Genomic DNA, 23776 nt, shown 5'->3' with positions numbered 1-23776 from the left:
AAAGGGTGGCTTATATCCTTGGTTACCTCCTTCCTCAGGTATTATACTGCTTGCTATGATTCCTAAGATCTTCTGCCTATCAAGGTCACTTCACTTACCCTGGGACGCCTCCTCTTATCAGGTAGATAACTGTAAGTTTCTCCCAGGAGGTTGGATCCTTCAACTGGGGTGTCTCTACTGAGCTGATCCTAGCCTCAGGAGCTTCAGGTGGACGAGCTGACTCCTCTAGTCCCCTGGAATGAACTACCACTTCCCTGTCTGGGCCTTCCTATATGTAACTAGGGCTCTCCAGCTCCCTCTAACGTCTGGGAGGCTAAACTACACCCTGACAGGCCTGACACCCAGATAATACAGGGGAAAACATGCACATGACATAAAATGCAATGAATACACATTAACCTGTGCAGTGCCCACCTTTACCTAGTGGGACACTACACTTCCACTTCCCTTCCCCAAAGCATACAGTACTGTACATACTGTTCAGACTATTTTCGGATACAGCAATAGCCTCTTCTTATGGATAAATGGTGGTTGTTCTGAAAGTTGGAGTCCTACAAGCTAAACAGTCTGACCATTTTATTTTCAAAGTTCAGGGGCTAAATGTGACCCCCCAGGACTGTCCAATAATAATGAGGAGCAGCAAGCGCAGCCCATTTCCTCTGATTGCACTGTGTATTCTCTGCATATAATCATCTGAATACATGTATCTACAGGTTTGGGAATGCTGGCACAAGTATACCCTGACGACTATGAAAGAGGAAAGGCCATGGGCATCGCACTAGGAGGCCTGGCACTGGGTGTTCTTGGTAAGTACTATGATCATAAAGATTCATCAGGCGGTTCATAGCTTTTAGACATCTTCAAATTTCCCTCTCTTTGCAGCTGGTGCCCCCTTCGGTTCCTTCATGTATCAATTTGTTGGAAAATCTTCTCCTTTCTTAGTGCTGGCCACTCTTGCTCTGCTAGATGGAGGTAAAATGCTATTTTGTCTGACTGTCCGCACATCAGTGGTGGGCACTGGGTAGTGCACCACATTTTATCATATTTTAGAATCCATACTCAGTGCTGTGTTCCAGATTGGACTATAGCATTGCGGTCCTGGGTGTAGCTGACTGCACAGTACGGGTGGTGGCCAGGGTCCAAACACTACTGTTGCTCCAATACGCTCCTGATGAAACGCATTGAGCATCTGAGCATTGTGTAAAAGTTTAAATGCTTCTATCTAAATGAGCTAATTTGTTAGTAGGGTATTAGTAACGGGTATATAACATATAACAAAATAATATCAAAGACAGGTGCACTCTGCGGTCTTACTAAACCCTCAAACTGATTTTAAAATTGAGAGATTAGCCAACATGTCCTACGGTGTAGGACATGTCTGAGCCCGAGCACCGCGCCAAGGTTTCTCAAGTAGCTCGGGACCTGGCTGATATGGCCCAGGCCTCACAGGTGCACCTAAATGTAGCCTGTAGATGGAAAGCAGGCACATTTAAATTGGAGTTTATACACCTCCAGGCATCTCTGGAAAACTGTACAAACTGAAAAGAATGGTGTGGTATATACAAACTGAAAAGAATGGTGTGGTATATACAAACTGAAAAGAATGGTGTGGTATTAAACAAGCAGGAAGTGCTCAAACCCACATGCAGTTGTGCATATATACAGTACAGACCAAAAGTTTGGACACACCTTCTCATTCAAAGAGTTTTCTTTATTTTCATGACTATGAAGGCATACAAACTATGAATTAACACATGTGGAATTATATACATAACAAAAAAGTGTGAAACAACTGAAAATATGTCATATTCTAGGTTCTTCAGAGTAGCCACCTTTTGCTTTGATTACTGCTTTGCACACTCTTGGCATTCTGTTCATGAGCTTCAAGAGGTAGTCACCTGAAATGGTTTTCACTTCACAGGTGTTCCCTGTCAGGTTTAATAAGTGGGATTTCTTGCCTTATAAATGGGGTTGGGACCATCAGTTGCGTTGAGGAGAAGTCAGGTGGATACACAGCTGATAGTCCTACTTAATAGACTGTTAGAATTTGTATTATGGCAAGAAAAAAGCAGCTAAGTAAAGAAAAACGAGTAGCCATCATTACTTTAAGAAATGAAGGTCAGTCAGTCTGAAAAATTGGGAAAACTTTGAAAGTAAGGGCTATTTGACCATGAAGGAGCGTGATGGGGTGCTGCGCCAGATGACCTGGCCTCCACAGTCACCGGACCTGAACCCAATCGAGATGGTTTGGGGTGAGCTGGACCGCAGAGTAAAGGCAAAAGGGCCAACAAGTGCTAAGCATCTCTGGGAACTCCTTCAAGACTGATGGAAGACCATTTCAGGTGACTACCTCTTGAAGCTCATTGTAATGACTGGCGTCACGCACAGGGAGGGAAAAGGGAAAGCCCTGCCCAAGGGAGAGGGAAAGGTGGTGACCCCTGACTCACCTTGCGGCTGGCACCTGACTGCCCTGACGTCCCTAGACGGGTTCCTCACCCGTGCGGCGATCACGTGCCTAAACCCTGGCTTTCTCTAAAATTCCCTAGATAGTGAACGGGCCGGTGGGATCGCTAGTCCGCACCACTGACACTAAGAGGAAAAACACCAGGGAGAGGACAGACAATACAGACAAACACATAAATCCAGGTGGGCGACCACAGCAGACCACCAAGGTCCAACAGGGATCCGGAGGGAAACGTTCTGGACCAACAACCAGAGAACGCAGCAACTCAGCTCCAGTGGGTCAGTATAGAAGTCCAGGCAGGAAGTTCTATATCTGGCAACCAGAGAAGTGTGAGAGGGGAATATAAGGAGGTTGGGAGTGCTGGACAAGGAACAGCTGAGGAGAAGGAGCTACAGATCCCTGAGTGAGCCAAAAAGGGTTGCAAAGCAAACCCAGAAAGCTACCATAAGGAAACAGCCCTATCTTACTACATAGAGCGCGCAGCCAACTGCTGCGACTTCCTGACCCGGGTATAACGGAGTCAGGCGTAGTTCTTGACACCCTTGTGACACTCATCAAGAGAATGCCAAGAGTGTGCAAAGCAGTAATCAAAGCAAAAGGTGGCTACTTTGAATAAAATAAAATAAAATAAAAAAAACAATATACTTACCTGCTCCAAAACCTCTCCATAGCATCTGGACTTTGACTGGTCGAAGTCGACTGGTCCTTGCATATAATGCAGCAGGTCACATTTGGATCATGTGCTGCTAGGGGACATGTGAGGCCAGCATGGAAGTTGTCATGAGCGCCACTGCAGACAGTGGCTGGCCTCACATGTCCCCTAGCAGCACATGATCCAAATGTGACCTGCAGCATAGGGTCACTGCTAAAGTCACTTTTGACACCATCCATACTGAAAAACATCCTGGACAACCCATTTAAGAGTTCATCACACTTCTCTTTGTTATCCACAGCTCTACAGCTCTGTTTGCTGCGATTTGACAAGTTTGTTCCGGGGGTGAGTATATAGAAATCATATTTTAAAAAAAAGCTATGAAATAAGCAAAACTACTAGACCTGGCACTAAGCAATTGTGTTGTTCTTCCATAGAGCATTCCATCGACATCCTACTTGACACTTCTCAAGGACCCTTACATTATAGTGGCTGCAGGTAAGTTTAATTACCGGTAGTGTTGATCAAGCACCAAAGTGCTTGTGTGCTCGAGTACAAAAACTTTGCGATGCTCGGGTGTTCTACCGAGCACCCAAGCACAAGGGAAGTCAATGGAGAACCCCAGGCAACCCCTGCTTTGAAGAGGGGAGGGTGTCGGGACTCTAGTTTGGCTTAGGAGTCCCTGCTCTGACTCCATATATAGCTATATCCATATATGGAGTCAGTGCTTTGGGACACCCCAGTGTATTTAAATCTAATTTAACCTGTATTTCAGAAAATTTGCTGCTGGGATTTGAACTCACGACTTTCTGTATTAGAGGCAAGGCACTTAACCACTCAGCTATAATAGGTGCATAGCCAGTTTCCTAAAAAAAAAAAAAAAAAAAAAAAAAAAAAAAAAAAAACTGTACTGTACTTCTACTGAGACCTATACAGTAGAAGTCATTTTTTTGTGACTGACTATACAGCTATATAGTGTAGTGGTTCTGGGCTATGATGCAGAAGCTGTGAGTTCAAATCCCATCGCAAACTTTTGTAGAAATAGAGGCTAAACTTAATTTAAAAATATATATATATATATATATATATATATATATATATATATATATATATATAATATATTATAATATATGTAAATATATTATGTCTAAAACATCAGTAGTAGTTTCCCACATATTATGCATCCATATATATCAGAAGTATGATTATATATATATATATATATATATATATATATATATATATATTATATATATAGATCCATTATATATCCATTTTTTGTAATTACACATTTATTTAGTGCCATACATTTTTCACAATTACAAAAAAAATATATAAATTTAATTTAACCTCTATTTCTGAAAAAGTTTGTGATGGAATATGAATTCATAGCTTTTGCATCATAGCCCACAGCTTTAACCACTACACTATATAGCTGAATAGCCAGTCACGAAAAAAAATAAAAAAAATATTATATATATATATATATATATATATATATATATGAGACTGCTACTGTATAGGTCTCAGTAGAAGTACAGTACAGTAGAAGTAGGCAGTGCCACCAATACCATAGTGCAGAACAATATACCGCCCTAGCTGGACCAAATACCACAGTATACTGCCACCTGCCCCACAGTATTCAACTGTATAGCTGTTCTGAGGATGTTGATACAGTTGAATTCAGGAGGGCACCAGCGGGTGCTGGCCAGGTGTGTAAGAGAGGATCATTATAAACCTGGCTGGCGGCTGTGAGGAAGACTTGGCTGGCCCTCCTAGGCATCGGCCCACTGGCAAATTTCCCTGTAGGGTCTATGGCCAATCCGCCCCTGACAGCCAACAGTTGTATTACAAAATCTGTTGGTACACTGGGGTATGTATATCAGAGGATGGAAACCCTGTGCTTACATTTTGATTGAGCTTAATGGATTTATATATTTTTCAAACGTACTAACTGTGTTACTATTAACTATTCTACTGTTTTTTCCTAGGGTCTCTTACTATTGTTTCTATGGCTATTGGAGTTGTGGAACCCACCCTTCCCATATGGATGATACAAACTATGTGCTCGCCCACATGGCAATTAGGTACATGGGATGCCAAACTGATTCCTTGCACATCATAAGGGTCCATTCACACGTCCGTTGTTTCTTTCCTGATCTGTTCCGTTTTTTGCGGAACAGATCTGGACCAGATCTGGACCCATTCATTTTCAATGGGTCCTGAAAAAAAATCGGACATTGTGCTGTCTGATTTTTTTCAGGACCCATTGAAAATGAATGGGTCCAGATCTGTTCCGCAAAAAAACGGAACAGATCAGGAAAGAAAAAACGGACGTGTGAATGGACCCTCTATAAGACTATAAAGACACTTTATATGTTGGCAACCAGTAGAATCTACTGGTATATCTCTGACAGGTCCTGAATAGATCTCAATGCCTTAAAGGCATCCCCTTTTTCACACAGCTCTCAGATGAGCTCCGATGCTCTCCCTGTATCGCGTAGAGCAGAGATGCCCAACCTGTGGCCCTCCAGATGTTGTAAAACTACAACTCCAAGCATGCCTGGACAGCCTACAGCTATCAGTCTACAGAAGGGCATTGTGGTAGTTGTAGTTTTACAACAGCTGGAGGTCCGCAGGTTGGGCATCCCTGGCGTAGGGCAAGGGCCTTTATTTTCTTCACATTTTTCATTGCTAGTTGGAGGCTTCTGCCTTGCAGTGTTGCCTGTGATGTCACCGGTACTAGTGGACGGGCTTTAGCGCTGCCCTAGCCTGTTCTACAGGCTAGGGCAGTGCTAAAGGAAGCCCATCAGTTCCGGTGACATCACTGCCTCACTGCTAGGTAGTGTTGAGCGCGAATATTCGAATATTAATTGCGAATATCGGCACTTTGAGAATTCGCGAATATTTAGAATATAGTGATATTCGTAATTTTGAATATTCTAGATATTTAGTTTTTTATCAGTAACTTCCCTTCTTGCTTGTGGGCCAATGAGAAGGCTGCAATATCTCTGTCATAGCTTAGCAACATCCCTAGCAACCAATAGGAAAGTTGTCTACCCCTTACTATATAAGAAAATTCCCAGCAGCCATTTTGTGCTGTTTCATGCAGTTGTGAGAGAGAGAGAGGAGTGTGCAAATTGAGCTGTGCTGAATTGCTGTTTTATAATACTACTGATACCTCATATATAATCCAGATATTTAGTGGTAGATAGTGTAGGTTAGTTAGTGAATAGGTTAGCTGATTAGGTTCCAGTGTAGGGTGTTAGGTACATTAGTTAGTTAGCTCAGTCATATACAGACGTGGACAAAATTGTTGGTACCCTTTGGTCAATGAAAGAAAAAGTCACAATGGTCACAGAAATAACTTTAATCTGACAAAAGTAATAATAAATTAAAATTCTATAAATGTTAACCAATGAAAGTCAGACATTGTTTTTCAACCATGCTTCAACAGAATTATGTAAAAAAATAAACTCATGAAACAGGCATGGACAAAAATGATGGTACCCCTAACTTAATATTTTGTTGCGCAACCTTTTGAGGCAATCACTGCAATCAAACGCTTCCTGTAACTGTCAATGAGACATCTGCACCTCTCAGCAGGTATTTTGGCCCACTCCTCATGAGCAAACTGCTCCAGTTGTGTCCGGTTTGAAGGGTGCCTTTTCCAGACTGCATGTTTCAGCTCCTTCCAAAGATGCTCAATAGGATTGAGGTCAGGGCTCATAGAAGGCCACTTTAGAATAGTCCAATTTTTTCCTCTTAGCCATTCTTGGGTGTTTTTAGCGGTGTGTTTTGGGTCATTGTCCTGTTGCAAGACCCATGACCTGCGACTGAGACCAAGCTTTCTGACACTGGCTAGTACATTTCTCTCTAGAATTCCTTGATAGTCTTGAGATTTCATTGTACCCTGCACAGATTCAAGACACCCTGTGCCAGACGCAGCAAAGCAGCCCCAGAACATAACAGAGCCTCCTCCATGTTTCACAGTAGGGACAGTGTTCTTTTCTTGATATGCTTCATTTTTTTGTCTGTGAACATACAGCTGATGTGCCTTGGCAAAAACTTCGATTTTTGTCTCATCTGTCCACAGGACATTCTCCCAGAAGCTTTGTGGCTTGTCAACATGTAGTTTGGCATATTCCAGTCTTGCTTTTTTATGATTCGTTTTCAACAATGGTGTCCTCCTTGGTCGTCTCCCATGTAGTCCACTTTGGCTCAAACAACGACGGATGGTGCGATCTGACACTGATGTTCCTTGAGCATGAAGTTCACCTTGAATCTCTTTAGAAGTCTTTCTAGGCTCTTTTGTTACCATTCGGATTATCCGTCTCTTAGATTTGTCATCAATTTTCCTCCTGCGGCCACGTCCAGGGAGGTTGGCTACAGTCCCATGGATCTTAAACTTATGAATAATATGTGCAACTGTACTCACAGGAACATCTAGTTGCTTGGAGATGGTCTTATAGCCTTTACCTTTAACATGCTTGTCTATAATTTTCTTTCTGATCTCTTGAGACAGCTCTTTCCTTTGCTTCCTCTGGTCCATGTCGAGTGTGGTACACACCATATCACCAAACAACACAGTGATTACCTGGAGCCATATATATAGGCCCAATGGCTGATTACAAGGTTGTAGACACCTGTGATGCTAATTAGTGGACACACCTTGAATTAACATGTCCCTTTGGTCACATTATGTTCTGTGTTTTCTAGGGGTACCATCATTTTTGTCCATGCCTGTTTCATGAGTTTATTTTTTTACATAATTCTGTTGAAGCATGGTTGAAAAACAATGTCTGACTTTCATTGGTTAACATTTATAGAATTTTAATTTATTATTACTTTTGTCAGATTAAAGTTATTTCTGTGACCATTGTGACTTTTTCTTTCATTGACCAAAGGGTACCAACAATTTTGTCCACGTCTGTAGATAATCCAGATAGTTAGTGTGAGATAGTGTAGGTTAGTTAGTTAATAGTGTAGCTGATAGGGTTTAGTGCAGGGTGTAGTGTAGGTTAGATAGAGATATAGTATAGTGTAGCCTTTTGCTCTCTGTTTAGTCTGTGAAAAAAAAAAAATTTTTTGCTGTGTTTTAGGTTTTTGTGTGCTAGGATTGTCTGCGTCTTTTGTCTGCGAAAAAATAAATAAATAAGTCTTTACCTGTGTTTTAGTGTAACAGGTTTAGGGAGGGATTATTGTCTGCGTCTTTTTTTCTGTGAAAAATAAAACTTAAAAAAATGTGTTTTTGTTTTAGTGTTACAGTTTTAGGGTTTCGTTTGCTAGGGAGGGATTATTGTCTGCGTCTTTGGTCTGTGAAAAAGAAAAAAAAAAGTCTTTGCCTGTGTTTTAGTGTAACAGTTTTAGGCCCCTTTCACACGGGTGAGTTTTCCCGCGCGGGTGCAATGCGTGAGTTGAACACATTGCACCCGCACTGAATCAGGACCCATTCATTTCTATGGGGCTGTTCACATGAGCAGTGATTTTCACTTATCATTTGTGCGTTGCGTGAAAATCGCAGCAAGCTCTATTTTGTGCATTTTTCACGCAACGCAGGCCCCATGGAAGTGAATGGGGCTGTGTGAAAATCGCAAGTATTCCGCAAGCTAGTGCGGATGCGGTGCGATTTTCAAGCGCGGTTGCTAGTTGACGATCGGTATGGGGACCCGATATTTAGTATATTCCCTTATAACATGGTTATAAGGGAAAATAATAGCATTCTGAATACAGAATGCATAGTACAATAGCACTGGAGGGGTTAAAAAAAATAAAAAAAATGTAACTCACCTTAATCCACTTGTTCTTTGCTGTGTACAGGAAAAGGACCTGTGGTGACGTCACTCCGGTCATCACATGGTCCATCACATGATCCATCACATGATCCATCACCATAGTAAAAGATCATGTGATGGACCATGTGATGACCGGAGTGACGTCACCTCAGGTCCTTTTCCTGTACACAGCAAAGAAGAGAAGCTGGGCTGCACGAGCAAGTGGATTAAGGTGAGTTAAATTTTTTTTTATTTTTTTTTAACCCCTCCAGCGCTATTGTACTATGCATTCTGTATTCAGAATGCTATTATTTTCCCTTATAACCATGTTATAAGGGAAAATAATACAATCTACAGAACACCGATCCCAAGCCCAAACTTCTGTGAAGAAGTTCGGGTTTGGGTATCAATCATGACGATTCTTCTCTCGCGCGTGCAAAACCCATTACAATGTTTTGCACTTGCGCAGAAAAATCGTGCATGTTCCCGCAGCGCACCCGCACCTTTTCCCGCAACGCCCTTGTGAAAGAGTCCTTAGAGTTTTGTTTGTTAGGGAGGGATTATTGTTTGCGTCCTTTGTCTTTAAAAAAAAATAAAAAATACTGAAAAAAAGGCAGCCGTGGTCGTGGTAGGGGAGTTGGTTCCAGTTCTAGAATGCTGCCAGCACGAGGCCACTCCTCTACCCATGGAGGGGCGGGCACAGGTAGCATGGGCATCTGCCTGATCCTGATTTTTTTGGGCCTGGCAGCCACCCCATTTAATCTCAGGACACCGAAGCAGTGGTGTCATTCATGACCCAAGCCAGTGGCTCGTAGTCCTCTGCCCTGGCTCTGAGCAGCAGCAGCTCTCCACCTCCTGCAGGACCAGCCCCCAAGAATCCACCCTGATGCTGTTTGACAGCAACAGTGAGACTGACCTCTTTGGGGAGGTAATGCAGGAGAGTGAGCTAGAGCTTGGTCTGGATGGTCAGGACCTTTTGGAAGGGATGGAGGAAGAGTGGCCGACAGTGGATCCAGCATGTTCACATTATCTCCCACCCAGTCTTCTGCAGAAAGCGCACAGATGGCACCTGAAAACAAAGCCCATCAGTCTGTCACATCACCCCCATGCATACCAGGGAAACTGTCTGAGCCTCAAGTTATGCAGCAGTCTCTTATGCTGTTTGAAGACTCTGCTGGCAGGGTTTCCCAAGGGCATCCACCTAGCCCTTCCCCAGCGGTGGAAGACATAGAATGCACTGACGCACAACCACTTATGTTTCCTGATGATGAGGACATGGGAATACCACCTCAGCACGTCTCTGATGATGACGAAACACAGGTGCCAACTGCTGCGTCTTTCTGCAGTGTGCAGACTGAACAGGAGGTCAGGGATCAAGACTGGGTGGAAGACGATGCAGGGGACGATAAGGTCCTAGACCCCACATGGAATAAAGGTCGTGCCACTGACTTTCACAGTTCGGAGGAAGAGGCAGTGGTGAGACCGAGCCAACAGCGTAGCAAATGAGGGAGCAGTGGGCAAAAGCAGAACACCCACCGCCAAGAGACTCCGCCTGCTACTGACCGCCGCCATCTGGGACCGAGCACCCCAAAGGCAGCTTCAAGGAGTTCCCTGGCATGGCACTTCTTCAAACAATGTGCTGACGACAAGACCCGAGTGGTTTGCACACTGTGCCATCAGAGCTTGAAGCGAGGCATTAACGTTCTGAACCTTAACACAACCTGCATGACCAGGCACCTGTATGCAAAGCAGGAACTGCAGTGGAGTAAACACCTTAAAAACAAGGAAGTCACCGTTGGCACCTGCCGCCCAGCAAACAGGGGATGTACCACCAACACCACTACTTCCGTCACCAAGCATCTCAACCATGTCACACGCCAGCGTTCAGCTCTCCAAAAAAAAGCATAAATTCCCACCCAGCCACCCTCGATTCCTGGCCCTGAATGCCAGCATTTCAAAACTACTGGCCTATGAAATGCTGTCATTTAGGCTGGTGGACACAGACAGCTTCAAACAGCTCATGTCGCTTGCTGTCCCACAGTATGTTGTTCCCAGCCGGCACCACTTCTCCAAGAGAGCCGTGCCCTCCCTGCACAACCAAGTATCCGATAAAATCAAGTGTGCACTGCGCAACGCCATCTGTGGCAAGGTCCACCTAACCAAAGATACGTGGACCAGTAAGCACGGCCAGGGACGCTATATCTCTCTAACTGCACACTGGGTAAATGTAGTGGCGGCTGGGCCCCAGGCGGAGAGCTGTTTGGCGCACGTCCTTCCGCCGCCAAGGATCGCAGGGCAACATTCTTTGCCTCCTGTTGCCTCCTACTCTTCTTCCACCTGTTCATCCAGTCAGCCACACACCTTCACCACCAACTTCATCAGAGCCCGGGGTAAACATCAGCAGGCCATTCTGAAACTCATATGTTTGGGGGACAGGGGCCACACCGCACAGGAGTTGTGGCGGGGTATAGAACAACAGACCGACGAGTGGTTGCTGCCGGTGAGCCTCAAGCCCGGCCTGGTGGTGTGCGATAATGGGCGAAATCTCGTTGCAGCTCTGGGACTAGCCTGTTTGACGCACATCCCTTGCCTGGCGCATGTGCTGAATTTGGTGGTGCAGAAGTTCATTCACAACTACCCCGACATGTGAGAGCTGCTGCATGAAGTGCGGGCCGTCTGTTCGCGCTTCCGGCGTTCACATCCTGCTGCTGCTCGCCTGTCTGCACTACAGCGTAACTTCGGCCTTCCCGCTCACCGCCTCATATGCGACTTGCCCACCAGGTGGAACTCCACCTAGCACATGCTTGACAGACTGTGCGAGCAGCAGCAGTCCATAGTGGAGTTTCAGCTGCAGCACGCACGGGTCAGTCGCACTGCGGAACAGCTCCACTTCACCACCAATGACTGGGCCTCCATGCGAGACCTGTGTGCCCTGTTGCGCTGTTTTGAGTACTCCACCAACATGGCCAGTGGCGATGACGCCGTTATCAGCGTTACAATACCACTTCTATGTCTCCTTGAGAAAATACTTAGGGCGATGATGGAAGAGGAGGTGGCCCAGGAGGAGGAGGAGGAGGAAGAGGGGTCATTTTTAGCACTTTCAGGCCAGTCTCTTCGAAGTGACTCAGAGGGAGTTTTTTTTGCAACAGCAGAGGCCAGGTACACATGTGGCCAGCCAGGTCCCACTACTGGAGGAGGATGAGGATTAGGAGGAGGTGGAGGAGGATGAGGATGAAGCATGGTCACAGCGGGGTGGCATCCAACGCAGCTCGGGCCCATCACTGGTGCGTGGCTGGGGGGAAACGCAGGACGATGACGATACGCCTCCCACAGAGGATAGCTTGTCCTTACCTCTGGGCAGCCTGGCACACATGAGTTGCCCACATTTTAACATGGGCGGACTACTGGGTTGCCACCCTTCTGGATCCACAGTACAAAGACAATGTGCCTGTCACGGCTGTTTAAGGGTAACCAGAGCATACACAGTAAGAAGAGCTACTGACCGGACCCAAACTAGGGAAGAGAAAGGGTGACCCCTGTCAGACCCTCAACACTCTCCCTATGCTGCTAAAGCACATGCCCGTATCCAAATGGTGGAACGAGGCATGCCCGCGTACCTTAGACTGATGAGCCCTGTAACCCCTACAATAGTGGAAGGGGCACGGCCACCGATGCCCTGCTCAGAATATGGAGGGAACCGTGGCCACCTCAGATCCAGTCAGGAAATCACCAGGTACACAACAAAGTCTGCACACTTAGCTGATGGAGCTGCAGCCGCAGAGAAGACGGATCCAAGGGCCGCTGGCAATATCCGGAGTGCATGTAGCAGCAGAACACAGGTCCAGAGAACTAGTAGCTTAAGAAGTGAAGATACTCAAGGCAGAGCTACAACTGAAAGGAGAAATATAATCCACGCCCTGCAATAGGAGGAGGGGTGATTTAAAGGCAGGGAAATCAAACGCAGGAGAGACAGCTGGGAGTAAAGACCTCATCACAGGGGCGGAGAAACAGAACAGTGAGAACACCTCCAAACTCTAAGTGACATCATCACAGGGGTGGAGACACAGAGCTGTGAGAACGTCTCAAAGCTCTGGTAGTGACAACTTCTCATCTTCCATGGGAGTGTCTGTAACTAGGGGATTGGCACAAGGCCTGTCGTTGTCTGTAACGTCCACCCCTATCCTGTCCCTCCGCTCTGAGTCATCTAAGTACACCCCCTTCAGTCGGACGTTGTGGTCCTCCTTCTTTCTGTTATTAGTGCCCCAGCCGCTCATGAGAACAGAGCTCTGATGTGAAGCACAACACTTAACATGTAACACGTAACTTCAAACATTGAAACAAACAGATCGGACAATACAGACATGAACACACAAAGGGCCCATAAGAAACTTTTCATTGACTTCAATAAAATAAATAAAATAAAATAAATAAATATGTACAGCTTGATCAATGCTGTTGGCACCAATAAAAACCCAAAAACTTCCAAGAAAAATAAAATAAAATACTCAATGCGCATATTATTTAAAAATAAAATAAAAAAAATACCGTACTCCATACACATTCATATTTTCATGTACTCATTTTCACAAGCAGCTCATAACCACGCCCTCATACATAAAAACTGAATTGCATTCACAGCTCTGCTAAAAACCTCCATCAGTCTTCACACATATTTGCCTCAATTACAACTCAAAGCCACACCCATTCACATTCCACTGAATCATTTATGTCTTCCAACCCACATTGTCTGTGCTGCAAGTTTTGGGATGAAACAAACACAGCTTTCCTGGAAACAGATAGCCACACCACACCCAGAATTGCTGATGGTCTGTCGCTGTAAGACAATATACATGTTATAATCATACAGTCATTTTGTTAAAAGCTGGATTCCCACAGTACCCTGCTTGGGAAAGAAGAAAGAAAATTATTGAACAATTATTTGTCTTGTATAATATATTACACATCACTTACTCTGCATCATTCCCTCATTCCCACCCCCCTCTTTCCTTCGCCTGCTCCCCTTATCTCAGGAATGTTTCTGTTAAGGTGGGGGAAGTGAGTCTCTGTAGCTCACACTGGATACAACACCTATCCATTAACTGACCATCTTTTACTGCTGTAATCTCTAGGATATTCCCTATTTAAACACACACATATTATTAGGGTAACAAAACTTAACCGGTTCGTTTCGGAACATTTAACACAAGCGCCGTTCTGATTGCAGACACTGGGGCACTTTCTTTCTTGTTAATGCCATCAATTAACATCCTGACATTGCTCTGTTTTCTTCACTCATTAGAACTCCCCCCCTCAAAATCACGGGAGTTCTGATGCCCACAGCCTGTAAGCTCTAACTTCACAGATTCTTACAGATCTTCATCCCTGTTGCCAGGGGGCGACCTCTGTCCGAGTCTACACTTTCTCTAACATTCTAACTTTAAATTCTTCCCTCGCTACTAGCTAGGGGCTGTATTTTCTCTTTCTTCATAATACTGGCACTGACCCATATCAAAACAACAGTATTTCAGACTGACACACACACAAAACAGAGGAGTGATCAGCACCTTTAACCCTTTCCTCGGCAGACAAAGAATTTACCCTCCCCTCTGGTTGGCTCAAATCTGACTATCACGTCTGACTAGTCAGCTGGGACTCCCCGCACGTCTTCCCCAAGACCAGGGGTCAGGCGGGCTCCGTCGCATCTTCCTGGGGTCAGGTCAGGTGGAGAATATCTCCGCAGTCTTCCCTTATCTCAAGGATCTAAGGGTCATACGGATCCACGCCTCTTCCTAAGGTCAGGTCAGGTGGAGAATATCTCCGCAGTCTTCCCTTATCTCAAGGATCTAAGGGTCATACGGATCCACGCCTCTCCCTGCCAGGTCAGCCGGAGTTTACTTTGTCCCACACCTCGGCGCTACAGTGCCCCCTTCCCAACCAGGTTACTGTCCCCTCCCTTTGTCTGTGGCTTTACCATCTGTGCTCAACTCACTCCTCACATAAATCACAGACACACACAAAACATATACACACCAGAGTGATCTATCATTTCAGACTATTGGTTCTATAGACTCCAAGCTTTCAGCATTACAGCCGACTACTATACTTACATGGGTACCACCTCACAGTAGACTGAGCTATCTGAGCATGACGAAGTAACTAACAGGAAGGCAGATGAGATAAAAAGTTTTCTCACCTGTCTTTGAGGTTGCAATCCTCTCTCCTCTGCCGTTCGTCAAGCTCAGGGGCCCGTCTTGTCAGCTGTCTGATGCTACATTCGCTCCGAGTGCCATCTGGGGTGCCATTTGATGAAGCCGCCCTAAATTAGGGCATTTAAGATACACTCTGGTGTGCCAAATCAATGTACCCCCCCCCCCAGGGGTTAATATCCAATATCCACGAGTGGCTGAGAGACTAGACACTGACACAGAAGTTGGTCAAAGCAATCTCTAACTTTAATTACATGGGGGTAAGCGTATATACATTTTCAGAAGAGGGCAGTCCTCACTGAGGCTAAAACATTGTTTCATTGGTCAAAAAGGAAGAAGAGATAAGAGAGAGGAGATAGCACCCTGGCTTTTGCGCACTGGGTCCTACTTTGGAATGTGAACTAATGTAAACATCTGGTTACCATCGCCATTTTGTAATGGAGTTTATTCTAACAAGAATACTGCCTACGTCATATGTGACACTTCAAAGAGGTGCTTCTCTATAGGCAGTGAATAATATATACATATCATCAAGCCATATGATTGGCTTATGCATTCCACCACACTCTATGGGAAACCTCAAAGAAAGATGAGAAATCAGACACTTCCCACAGCACAGCTCTTTGCCCCCCTCTCTCTCCTCTCCAGTCTTGAAACAAAGAGGGGGGTGGGTGGGCACTTGGAAGTAGAAAAAGTTAACTCATTACAATCCTAGATATACAAAATATAGAATAAAATTCACATATCTTTAACAGTACCTTTTATATTAAAGCACACAAGGGGAGAGAAACCCCTATAAAAGTAATTACCAAACATCTTAAGGGTAAATAGAGGGGGCCCAGTAGTTATATCATTTCCATGATCATCACCACGGGCCTATAACGGGATAGAGGCCCAGGACATGTCCATGCCCAAAGCCTTCTAACCCCAAATCACCCCCAAACCCCGCAAACAGGTAAATTTGGACCACCACTCACTTATCAAAACCCTATATAAGCGGCCAGAGTAAATAATAGTAAACCTAAAATTATTGTGTCCTATGAATCCCCCTCCTCACAAGAGCCATATGAAAATTGACCCAGGATCCTGCATTCGCTATCTGTCCAAACCGCTGCAAAAGCATTGATAAATAAGATCTAAAAAGGAAAAAGAAAAGAAAGATAAATATAAATGCATTTGTGGTCGGATCGGCTATCAGAAAGGATTAGATAGGTTGGGTACACCCATCTACAACAAGCTGTAGAATTGTGCCATAACTGCTGCGGTAGGGCAGCCTAAAGGGGGCCACCCTAATATGAAGTGACTGTAAGATGGTGTGGGTGAAATCAGCTGAATCGACGTCGGTCTTGACCCACAGGTGCCTATAAATAGCCTAGTAACCAGCCAGCCTGGGCTCACAGGTGCATGTACGTAGCCTTGTAATCAGCCTCCCCTCCCACAAACTCAGCAAAGTTCTTGGCTGAACACTTGTGGTCGGATCGGCTATCAGAAAGGGTTAGATAGGTTGGGTACACCCATCTACAACAAGCAGTAGAATTGTGCCATAACTGCTGCGGTAGGGCAGCCTAAAGGGGCCAAAAAGCGTAGACCTTAGTTTAGAGTAAAACATATACTTACCATTGCGACACCCGCTTTGCACGCAAAAGACACTACACGATGAAGGTGCGGAATATACCGTACATATCAGACTTCTATATACGTTACCTCTTTGTCACGTGCGACGGCACATTGTTCTTGGAGGTAGCTAAAGTTGATGCTTTTGAAAAAGGGGTCGGTAATCAGAAACTATTTACTCCTATGTTGACCAACATATGAACATATTACGAGAAGGTCTGAATCCCGAGAGCTGCAGACTGAAACAACAATGGTGAATCTGATGGAAGGGCTTAAATAAAGTCCAACCATTCGCTAAGGGCCCTGCTTGGACACCAACTGTTACTGGTGGCAAAATACTTCACCTATACTTATTCCCCAGGCCACCGCTTTAATTATTATTATTATTTTATAAAGGACCCAAAAAGTTAGAAGATGGCGTATGCCGTTTAACTCTAGTAATGGATCAAGTGAAATGTGTAGACTCACCAGGCCTGGGGAACCATAAGCACAAATACATGGCTGGTTGAAATTAACGAGCTAATGTTGCCTGCAATGAGGACAAAAAAGTACCCACTATACTAGCAGTTGTGACAGGAAAGGGTAAATTACTCTTACCGGTAATTTGATTTTCCAAAAGCCTCCACAACGGCATTCACAGGAGGGTGTCCCCGCCTCCAGGACAGGAAACAACGAGGAAGCACAGGATTTAAGGAGCCTCCTCCCCTTACCAGTCAATAAGAGAGGACACAGAAGTGATGCATAACAAATTATATATTATGGTAAACAAATTACATCATTCATTTACATTTAAAGCTTGGGAGGGAACCCAATGCCGTTGTGGAGGCTATGGGAAAATCCAATTACCGGTAAGAGTAATTTACCCTTTTCCCCGGCGCCTCCACAACGGCATTCACAGGAGGATTAACAGAGTAATCAATATTAGGGGGGGGCCACAATAGATAGGACCTCACGACCAAAGGACAAGTCCTGATCCTTTACTACATCTAGCTTATAGTGGCGAAAAAAAGTCATAGGGTTGGCCCATGTGGCGGCCCTGCAGATCTGTTCCAGAGGGACTGCTTTCGTTTCTGCCCAGGATGAGGCTACTGCCCTTGTAGAATGAGCCTTTAGTACCTCCGGCGGCTGACAGTTCTTGGTAACATAGGCAGAGGATATTATGTTCCTAATCCACCTAGCTATGGTTGACTTGCTAGCCGCTTGCCCCCTATTAGGGCCCTGGAATTGCAAAAAGAGGTGGTCCGATTTTCTAAGCGGTTTAGTGGCCTGAAGGTAAGAAAGGACTGATCTCCTGACGTCCAGATTATGGAGAGTACCCTCCGAATCATTAGAAGGAGACTGGAAAAAAGAAGGTAGGGAGACTTCCTGCTCACGATGAAATCTAGATACCACCTTTGGGAGAAAGGCTGGACAGTGCCTGAGGATTATACGATCATCCAGAATTGTAAGATAGGGAGGCTTGCAAGAGAATGCTTGAATTTCCCCCACTCTTCTGGCAGAGGTTATGGCAACTAAAAAAACCGTCTTCATGGTGAGGAGCCTTAGAGGGATCTCATCAATTGGCTCAAACTGAGGAGTAGTGAGAGCAGAAAGAACCAGGCCCAAATCCCAGGGAGGAACCACCGGACGAGGGAGGATCGAAGTTCTTCCTGCCCCCCTCAAAAACCGTTTGATCAGAGGGGAATCTGCTAGTTTTACGTCCAGGAAGGCGCTGAGCGCGGAAATCTGGACCTTCAGAGTTGATGGGCGGAGGCCTTTTTCTAGCCCCGCTTGCAGGAACTGGAGGACCTGAGGAACATCAGGAAAATCTACACTTCCCAAGAAGGACAAAAAGGCATTCCAGGTTCTCAGGTAGATCCGGGAAGTTACCGGTTTCCGGCTTTTGAGCATCGTGGAGATGACTGCGTCCGACAGACCCTTCCGTTTTAGCAGGAGGCGTTCAGATTCCAGGCCGTCAAACTGAGTTGATTTACACTGGGGTGATTTATTGGTCCCTGGTGGAGTAGGTCCGGGATTGATGGCAGTGTCCAATAAACACCAGCTGACAGTCTGAGCAGGAGTGGAAACCAAGCCCTTCTTGGCCAGAAGGGGGCCACCATAATTACATGGACCCCTTCTTCCTGAGCCTTTACCAGGACCCTTGAAATGAGGCTGAATGGAGGGAAGGCATAAAGGAGCTGTCTTGGCCACGGCCTGGAGAGGGCGTCTAGCTATACCGGATGATCCATTTGCGAGAGGGAACAGAACCTTCTGACCTGCTTGTTGCTTTTGGTGGCGAACAGATCTAACACTGGGGTCCCCCACATTTGGCAGATCTGGCTGAAGACGTGGTGATTTAAGGACCATTCGGCCTTCCTTAAGAGGTGTCGACTGAGATAATCGGCCACCACATTTTTTTCCCCCTTGATATGCACCGCCGAAAGGGACAGAAGGTTTCTTTCTGCCCAACAAAAAATGCCCTTTGACACTTCCGCCAGTGAGCGACTTCTGGTTCCCCCTTGTTTGTTTATGTACGCCACAACTGTAGTGTTGTCTGTTAATATTCTTACGTGTCTTGGAGAGGGAACTTTGTAAAGGGAAAGGAGAACCCTGTGGACAGCTGACAGCTCTCTTAAATTTGAGGAGGCGTCCTGCATGTCTCTTCCCCAGGATCCTTGAACTACCGCTCCTGAAGAATGACCTCCCCACCCTGAGTTGCTGGCGTCTGTTGTAATGACCATGACATCTCTTGGGCGCCAGTGAACCCCTACGCTCAGGTTCCCTTTTACTCTCCACCAGGTTAGTGACTGTTTTACCTGTCTGGGAACGTGAACCTTTCTGTCTAGAGATGAGTTCTTTCCGTCCCATGAAAATAGGAGAAAGGCCTGAAGGACTCTTGTGTGACTCTGGGCCCACCTTACTGACAAGATTGCGGCTGTTAGCAGTCCCAGCACCGCCATGATGTCTCTTATCGAGGACCGATCTTTGCTGGAAAAAAGAGACACTGTCTGGATTAAGTGAGACTGTTTGTCTTGAGGAAGAAAAGACATTAGACGCCTTGAGTCCAACAGCACCCCTAAAAACACTTTTTCCTGACTGGGGATAAGGTCTGATTTTTCGGGATTTATTATCCACCCTAGAGTTGTAAGACAGTCCTGGATTTGTTTGAGGCGTGAATGTAGAAGTTGGCGCGACTCCGCAAACACCAGAAAGTCGTCCAGGTACGGGACGATCTGTACCCCCTGAAGGTGAAGGAACTTCATGAAATCTGACATTATTTTCGAAAAAACTCTGGGGGCAGAGGATAGGCCGAAAGGAAGGGCTGTGAACTGAAAATGGGACAATCTTCCCTGATAATAAATTGCGATCCTCAGAAACTTTAAGTGGAAGCCGAATATGGAACAACTGATGTAAGAACAGGTGGGTGAATGCAGCTCTGGATGTGAGTAGTGCCTAAAAACATGGTATGGGCCCAGCTCTGAGCATGAAGAGCAAGGTATAACGCAGCTGTATGAATACAATCTGAAGTGACAGGGTATTAATGTGATGCAACAGCAACGCATAAACGCAGCTCTAGTAGTAAATGGAGTATAAATTGTAAATGCAGACACATGGACGTAGCTTTTGAAGGTAACAAACCTAACCATGATCATTCGACTATTAGCGCCCCACCCCCCTCGCCCCAGAGCGCTACAAGTCACCAATGGTGTATCCAAGTCCGATCCTACCGTGAATGCCAGTACTCGCCTGGCACCTTCTGCCATACCCAGGTGCGAATAAACCTCCACATAATGCTGCGTTTTTTTTCTTAAAAGATGGTCACCACAACACCACCTAAGAAAACATAAATGTGTTTGAACATAAACCCTGATGCAACGCCAATTAATCAACATATTGTGCATCTATAACCTAGCACAGAACCGCTGACACATGCGTGCCCATAACATACAGTTTATAGATTAAACACACTTCCATACAAGAGCATCAGAACTCAAATACAGGCACCTAGACCGATCTGCTTGAGTACCCATATACAGACCACTAATATACAATCCCCAACACCTTGCATGTCTGGCGTTAACTGCGGATTAGCCCCCACATGTAAAACAGAAAACACACACCTTTTTTTTGTTATGCAGATATCAGAAAACATGCGACCATACCTACTCTAGGCGCATGCTACACCAATAACTATATGCACTGGCCCCCAGCAAGCCCCTAAACAGCCGGACAAAATACTAACAACAGTCACTTGACCATTAGCACCCAACTCTGCTTTGAACCAGAGTACTGCGAATCGCATACCGCACTGTGGGTCCCGTGCCAACAAGTGCAATTCTACAGCGTTTTTTTTTTCTTTTCTATCAACCATTGACACGCAAAACACAGCGAGCATAGCTTGAACCAACTAACAACCATCGCTCAACCATTTAGCGCCTGACTCTGCTACATCCCAGAGAGCTACATGTCGCAGACCGCAGCGTTGGTCCTGTGCAAACCATTCCGATCCTACCATGAATACCAGCGCCCTCCTGAGACATTCTGCCATCTCCCAGCCGTAAGGAGCCTCCACACCATGCTGCTGTATCCTAGAGCTGTCCCAGAGGTAGTGAAATCAGCTGAATCAGCGTCAGTCTGGACCCACAGGTGCCTATAAATAGCCTAGTAACCAGCCAGCCTGGGCTCACAGATGCATGTAAGTAGCCTTGTAATCAGCCTCCCCTCCCACAAACTCAGCAAAGTTCTTTGCTTAACACTTATCAAAATTGTATATAAAATAAGTGACACAATTTGCTGAACCAGAGCAAAAATAACAAAGAACCAACAGGCTGATGAGAAGACCACATCTACATCACACTCCATTTGAACTCAAATCTGATCCAAAATCATAAATTTCAGGTCCTTCTCATTATGCCCCGCCTCAACAAAATGTTTTGGAACTGGCAAATCTTTCCTTTTACGTCTAATAGTGAAACGATGGTTGTTTAAACGTGTCTTCATGTCACATGTGGTCTCCCCAACATATAGGCGAACACATGGACACGAAAGCACATGTCGCATGTCAGAATGGGTCCCTGATGTGGAATGAATAAATTTGTCACCCTTGATCATAAATGAACAGTTTACACAATTCAAACAGGGGTAACATCCCCTTCTGCGAGACCCAATGTAAGTTTGCACCTCCTCTTTTATCCTATAGGCACCCTACCAATTTGCGTGACAAATTGGTTCGGGCTGACATTCCGACTAAGGGTTTTGTACAAACTTACATTGGGTCTCGCAGAAGGGGATGTTACCCATGTTTAAACTGTGTAAACTGTTCATTTATGATCAAGGGTGACAAATTTATTCATATGCATATGTTGTTCATGTGCTTTCGTGTCCATGTGGTCTCCTATATGTTCGGGAGACCACATGTGACATGAAGACACGTTTGAACAACCATCGCTTCACTATTAGACATAAAGGGAAAGATTTGCCAGTTCCAAAACATTTTGTTGAGGTGGGGCATAATGAGAAGGACCTGAAATTCATGATTTTGGATCAGATCAATTTGTCAAGGAGGGGAGGTGATCGGACATTGGCTCTCAAACAGAGAGAGCTACGTTGGATCCATCGCCTACACACTCTGAGACCATTTGGTCTTAATGTTGAGTTCAAATGGAGTGTGATGTAGATGTGGGCTTTTCATCCGCCTGTTGGTTCTTTGTTATTTTTGCTCTGATTATGTGAACGCAAATGGTGTCACTTATTTTTTATACAATTTTGATAAATGTATTTTTTATTTATCTTTCTTTCTTTCTTTTCTTTTTCCTTTTTAGATCTTATTTATCAATGCTTTAGCAGCGGTTTAGACAGATGGGTGGGCGCGGGATCCTGGGTCAATTTTCATATGGCTCTTGTGTGGAGGGGGATTCATAGGACACAATAATTTTAGCTTTACTATTAATTACTCTGGCCGCTTGTATATGGTTTTGATAAGTGAGTGGTGGTCCTAATTTACCTATTTGCGGAGTTTGGGGTGATTTTGGGTTAGAAGGCTTTGGGCATGGACGTGTCCTGGGCCTCTATCCCGTTATAGGCCCGTGGTGATGATCATGGACATAATATAACTACTGGGCCCCCTCTATTTACCCTTAAGATGTTTGGTATTTACTTTATAGGGGTTTCTCTCCCCTTGTGTGCTTTAATATAAAAGGTACCATGATCGCTCCAGTATATATCCTGAGTACAGCGGTTAGATGGATGTCTTTACCTACAAAATTTAGATATTTCGTTATCTCTATCTATTGGTCTTTTGATCATTCTTTTGTGCCTTCTGTTTCCCCATCTCTCTATAGTTGTGACTGCGTTGCCCTTTTGTCTAGTTTGTGTGCGCTTTGCCTGCGGTGGGCGGCCGGTTGTTGCTGGGGCAACGACGCCAGTTTCAAAGGTGTTGTTGGCCTGTGGGCGCTTGCCCCTCCCTGCTGGCGTGGCGTTTCCAAGCGCTCCTCTCGGCGTAGTCTCGCAATGGCTGCACGAGTCATGTGGATGGTCACGTGATCGATCATGTGACTCTGGTGGCGTCTCCTGGCTCTGTTTGTTTGAGTTGCGGTTGCTAGGCTTCTGGACATACGCAGTCTCACTTTTTTTTATTAATTACAGCTATTGCTGACACTTATTATGCACAGGTGATGTAACACTGTTTCATTGTGTTCATTCTACACATCTTAAAGTATACGTTTGTATGAATTATGAATATTGCTAATTTGCACATTTGAACATAACCATGGAGACTGTATTGATGCTACACAGATCACTGTATAATTGTATCTTATGTATTTTAACTCTTATTTTTAGTATTGTATTATTTATTAATTGATTGTCCCTTAATTTGCTGCTATGTATTCTGGGTATATATACCCCTGTGAAAGACCATTTTTTATGCTTGATAAAGACTGCATTGAGCAGTTGAAACGTTGCAGAGGGGTCAATAAAGGGTCCATCGTTTTTCACTTTACCTTTGGAGTGCTGCCTCATCTTTTGAATGTATACCTATCCATTAGCCGTTGAGCCTGTGGCTGGGAGGATCTTGCACCCGCGCTAT

General features: G+C 45.0%; 1 protein-coding gene across 2 annotated transcripts in view; it reads left to right on the top strand.

Moving 5' to 3' along the window:
- LOC122929259 (chromaffin granule amine transporter-like) overlaps positions 1–23776 on the top strand; it is a 325489-nt gene that overhangs the window by 208811 nt on the left and 92902 nt on the right. For both annotated transcript variants that reach the window (XM_044282775.1, XM_044282776.1), the window contains 5 exons: positions 714–806; positions 883–972; positions 3418–3461; positions 3554–3614; positions 5108–5203. In XM_044282775.1, the coding sequence (XP_044138710.1) occupies positions 714–806; positions 883–972; positions 3418–3461; positions 3554–3614; positions 5108–5203 (384 nt within the window). The remainder of the gene's footprint in view (positions 1–713; positions 807–882; positions 973–3417; positions 3462–3553; positions 3615–5107; positions 5204–23776) is intronic.

The sequence above is a fragment of the Bufo gargarizans genome, chromosome 2 (assembly GCF_014858855.1).
Source record: "Bufo gargarizans isolate SCDJY-AF-19 chromosome 2, ASM1485885v1, whole genome shotgun sequence".
Taxonomy (NCBI): Eukaryota; Metazoa; Chordata; class Amphibia; order Anura; family Bufonidae; genus Bufo; species Bufo gargarizans.
The sequence above is the reverse complement of the archived record's forward strand: the minus strand, read 5'-3'. Positions and strand labels throughout refer to the sequence as shown.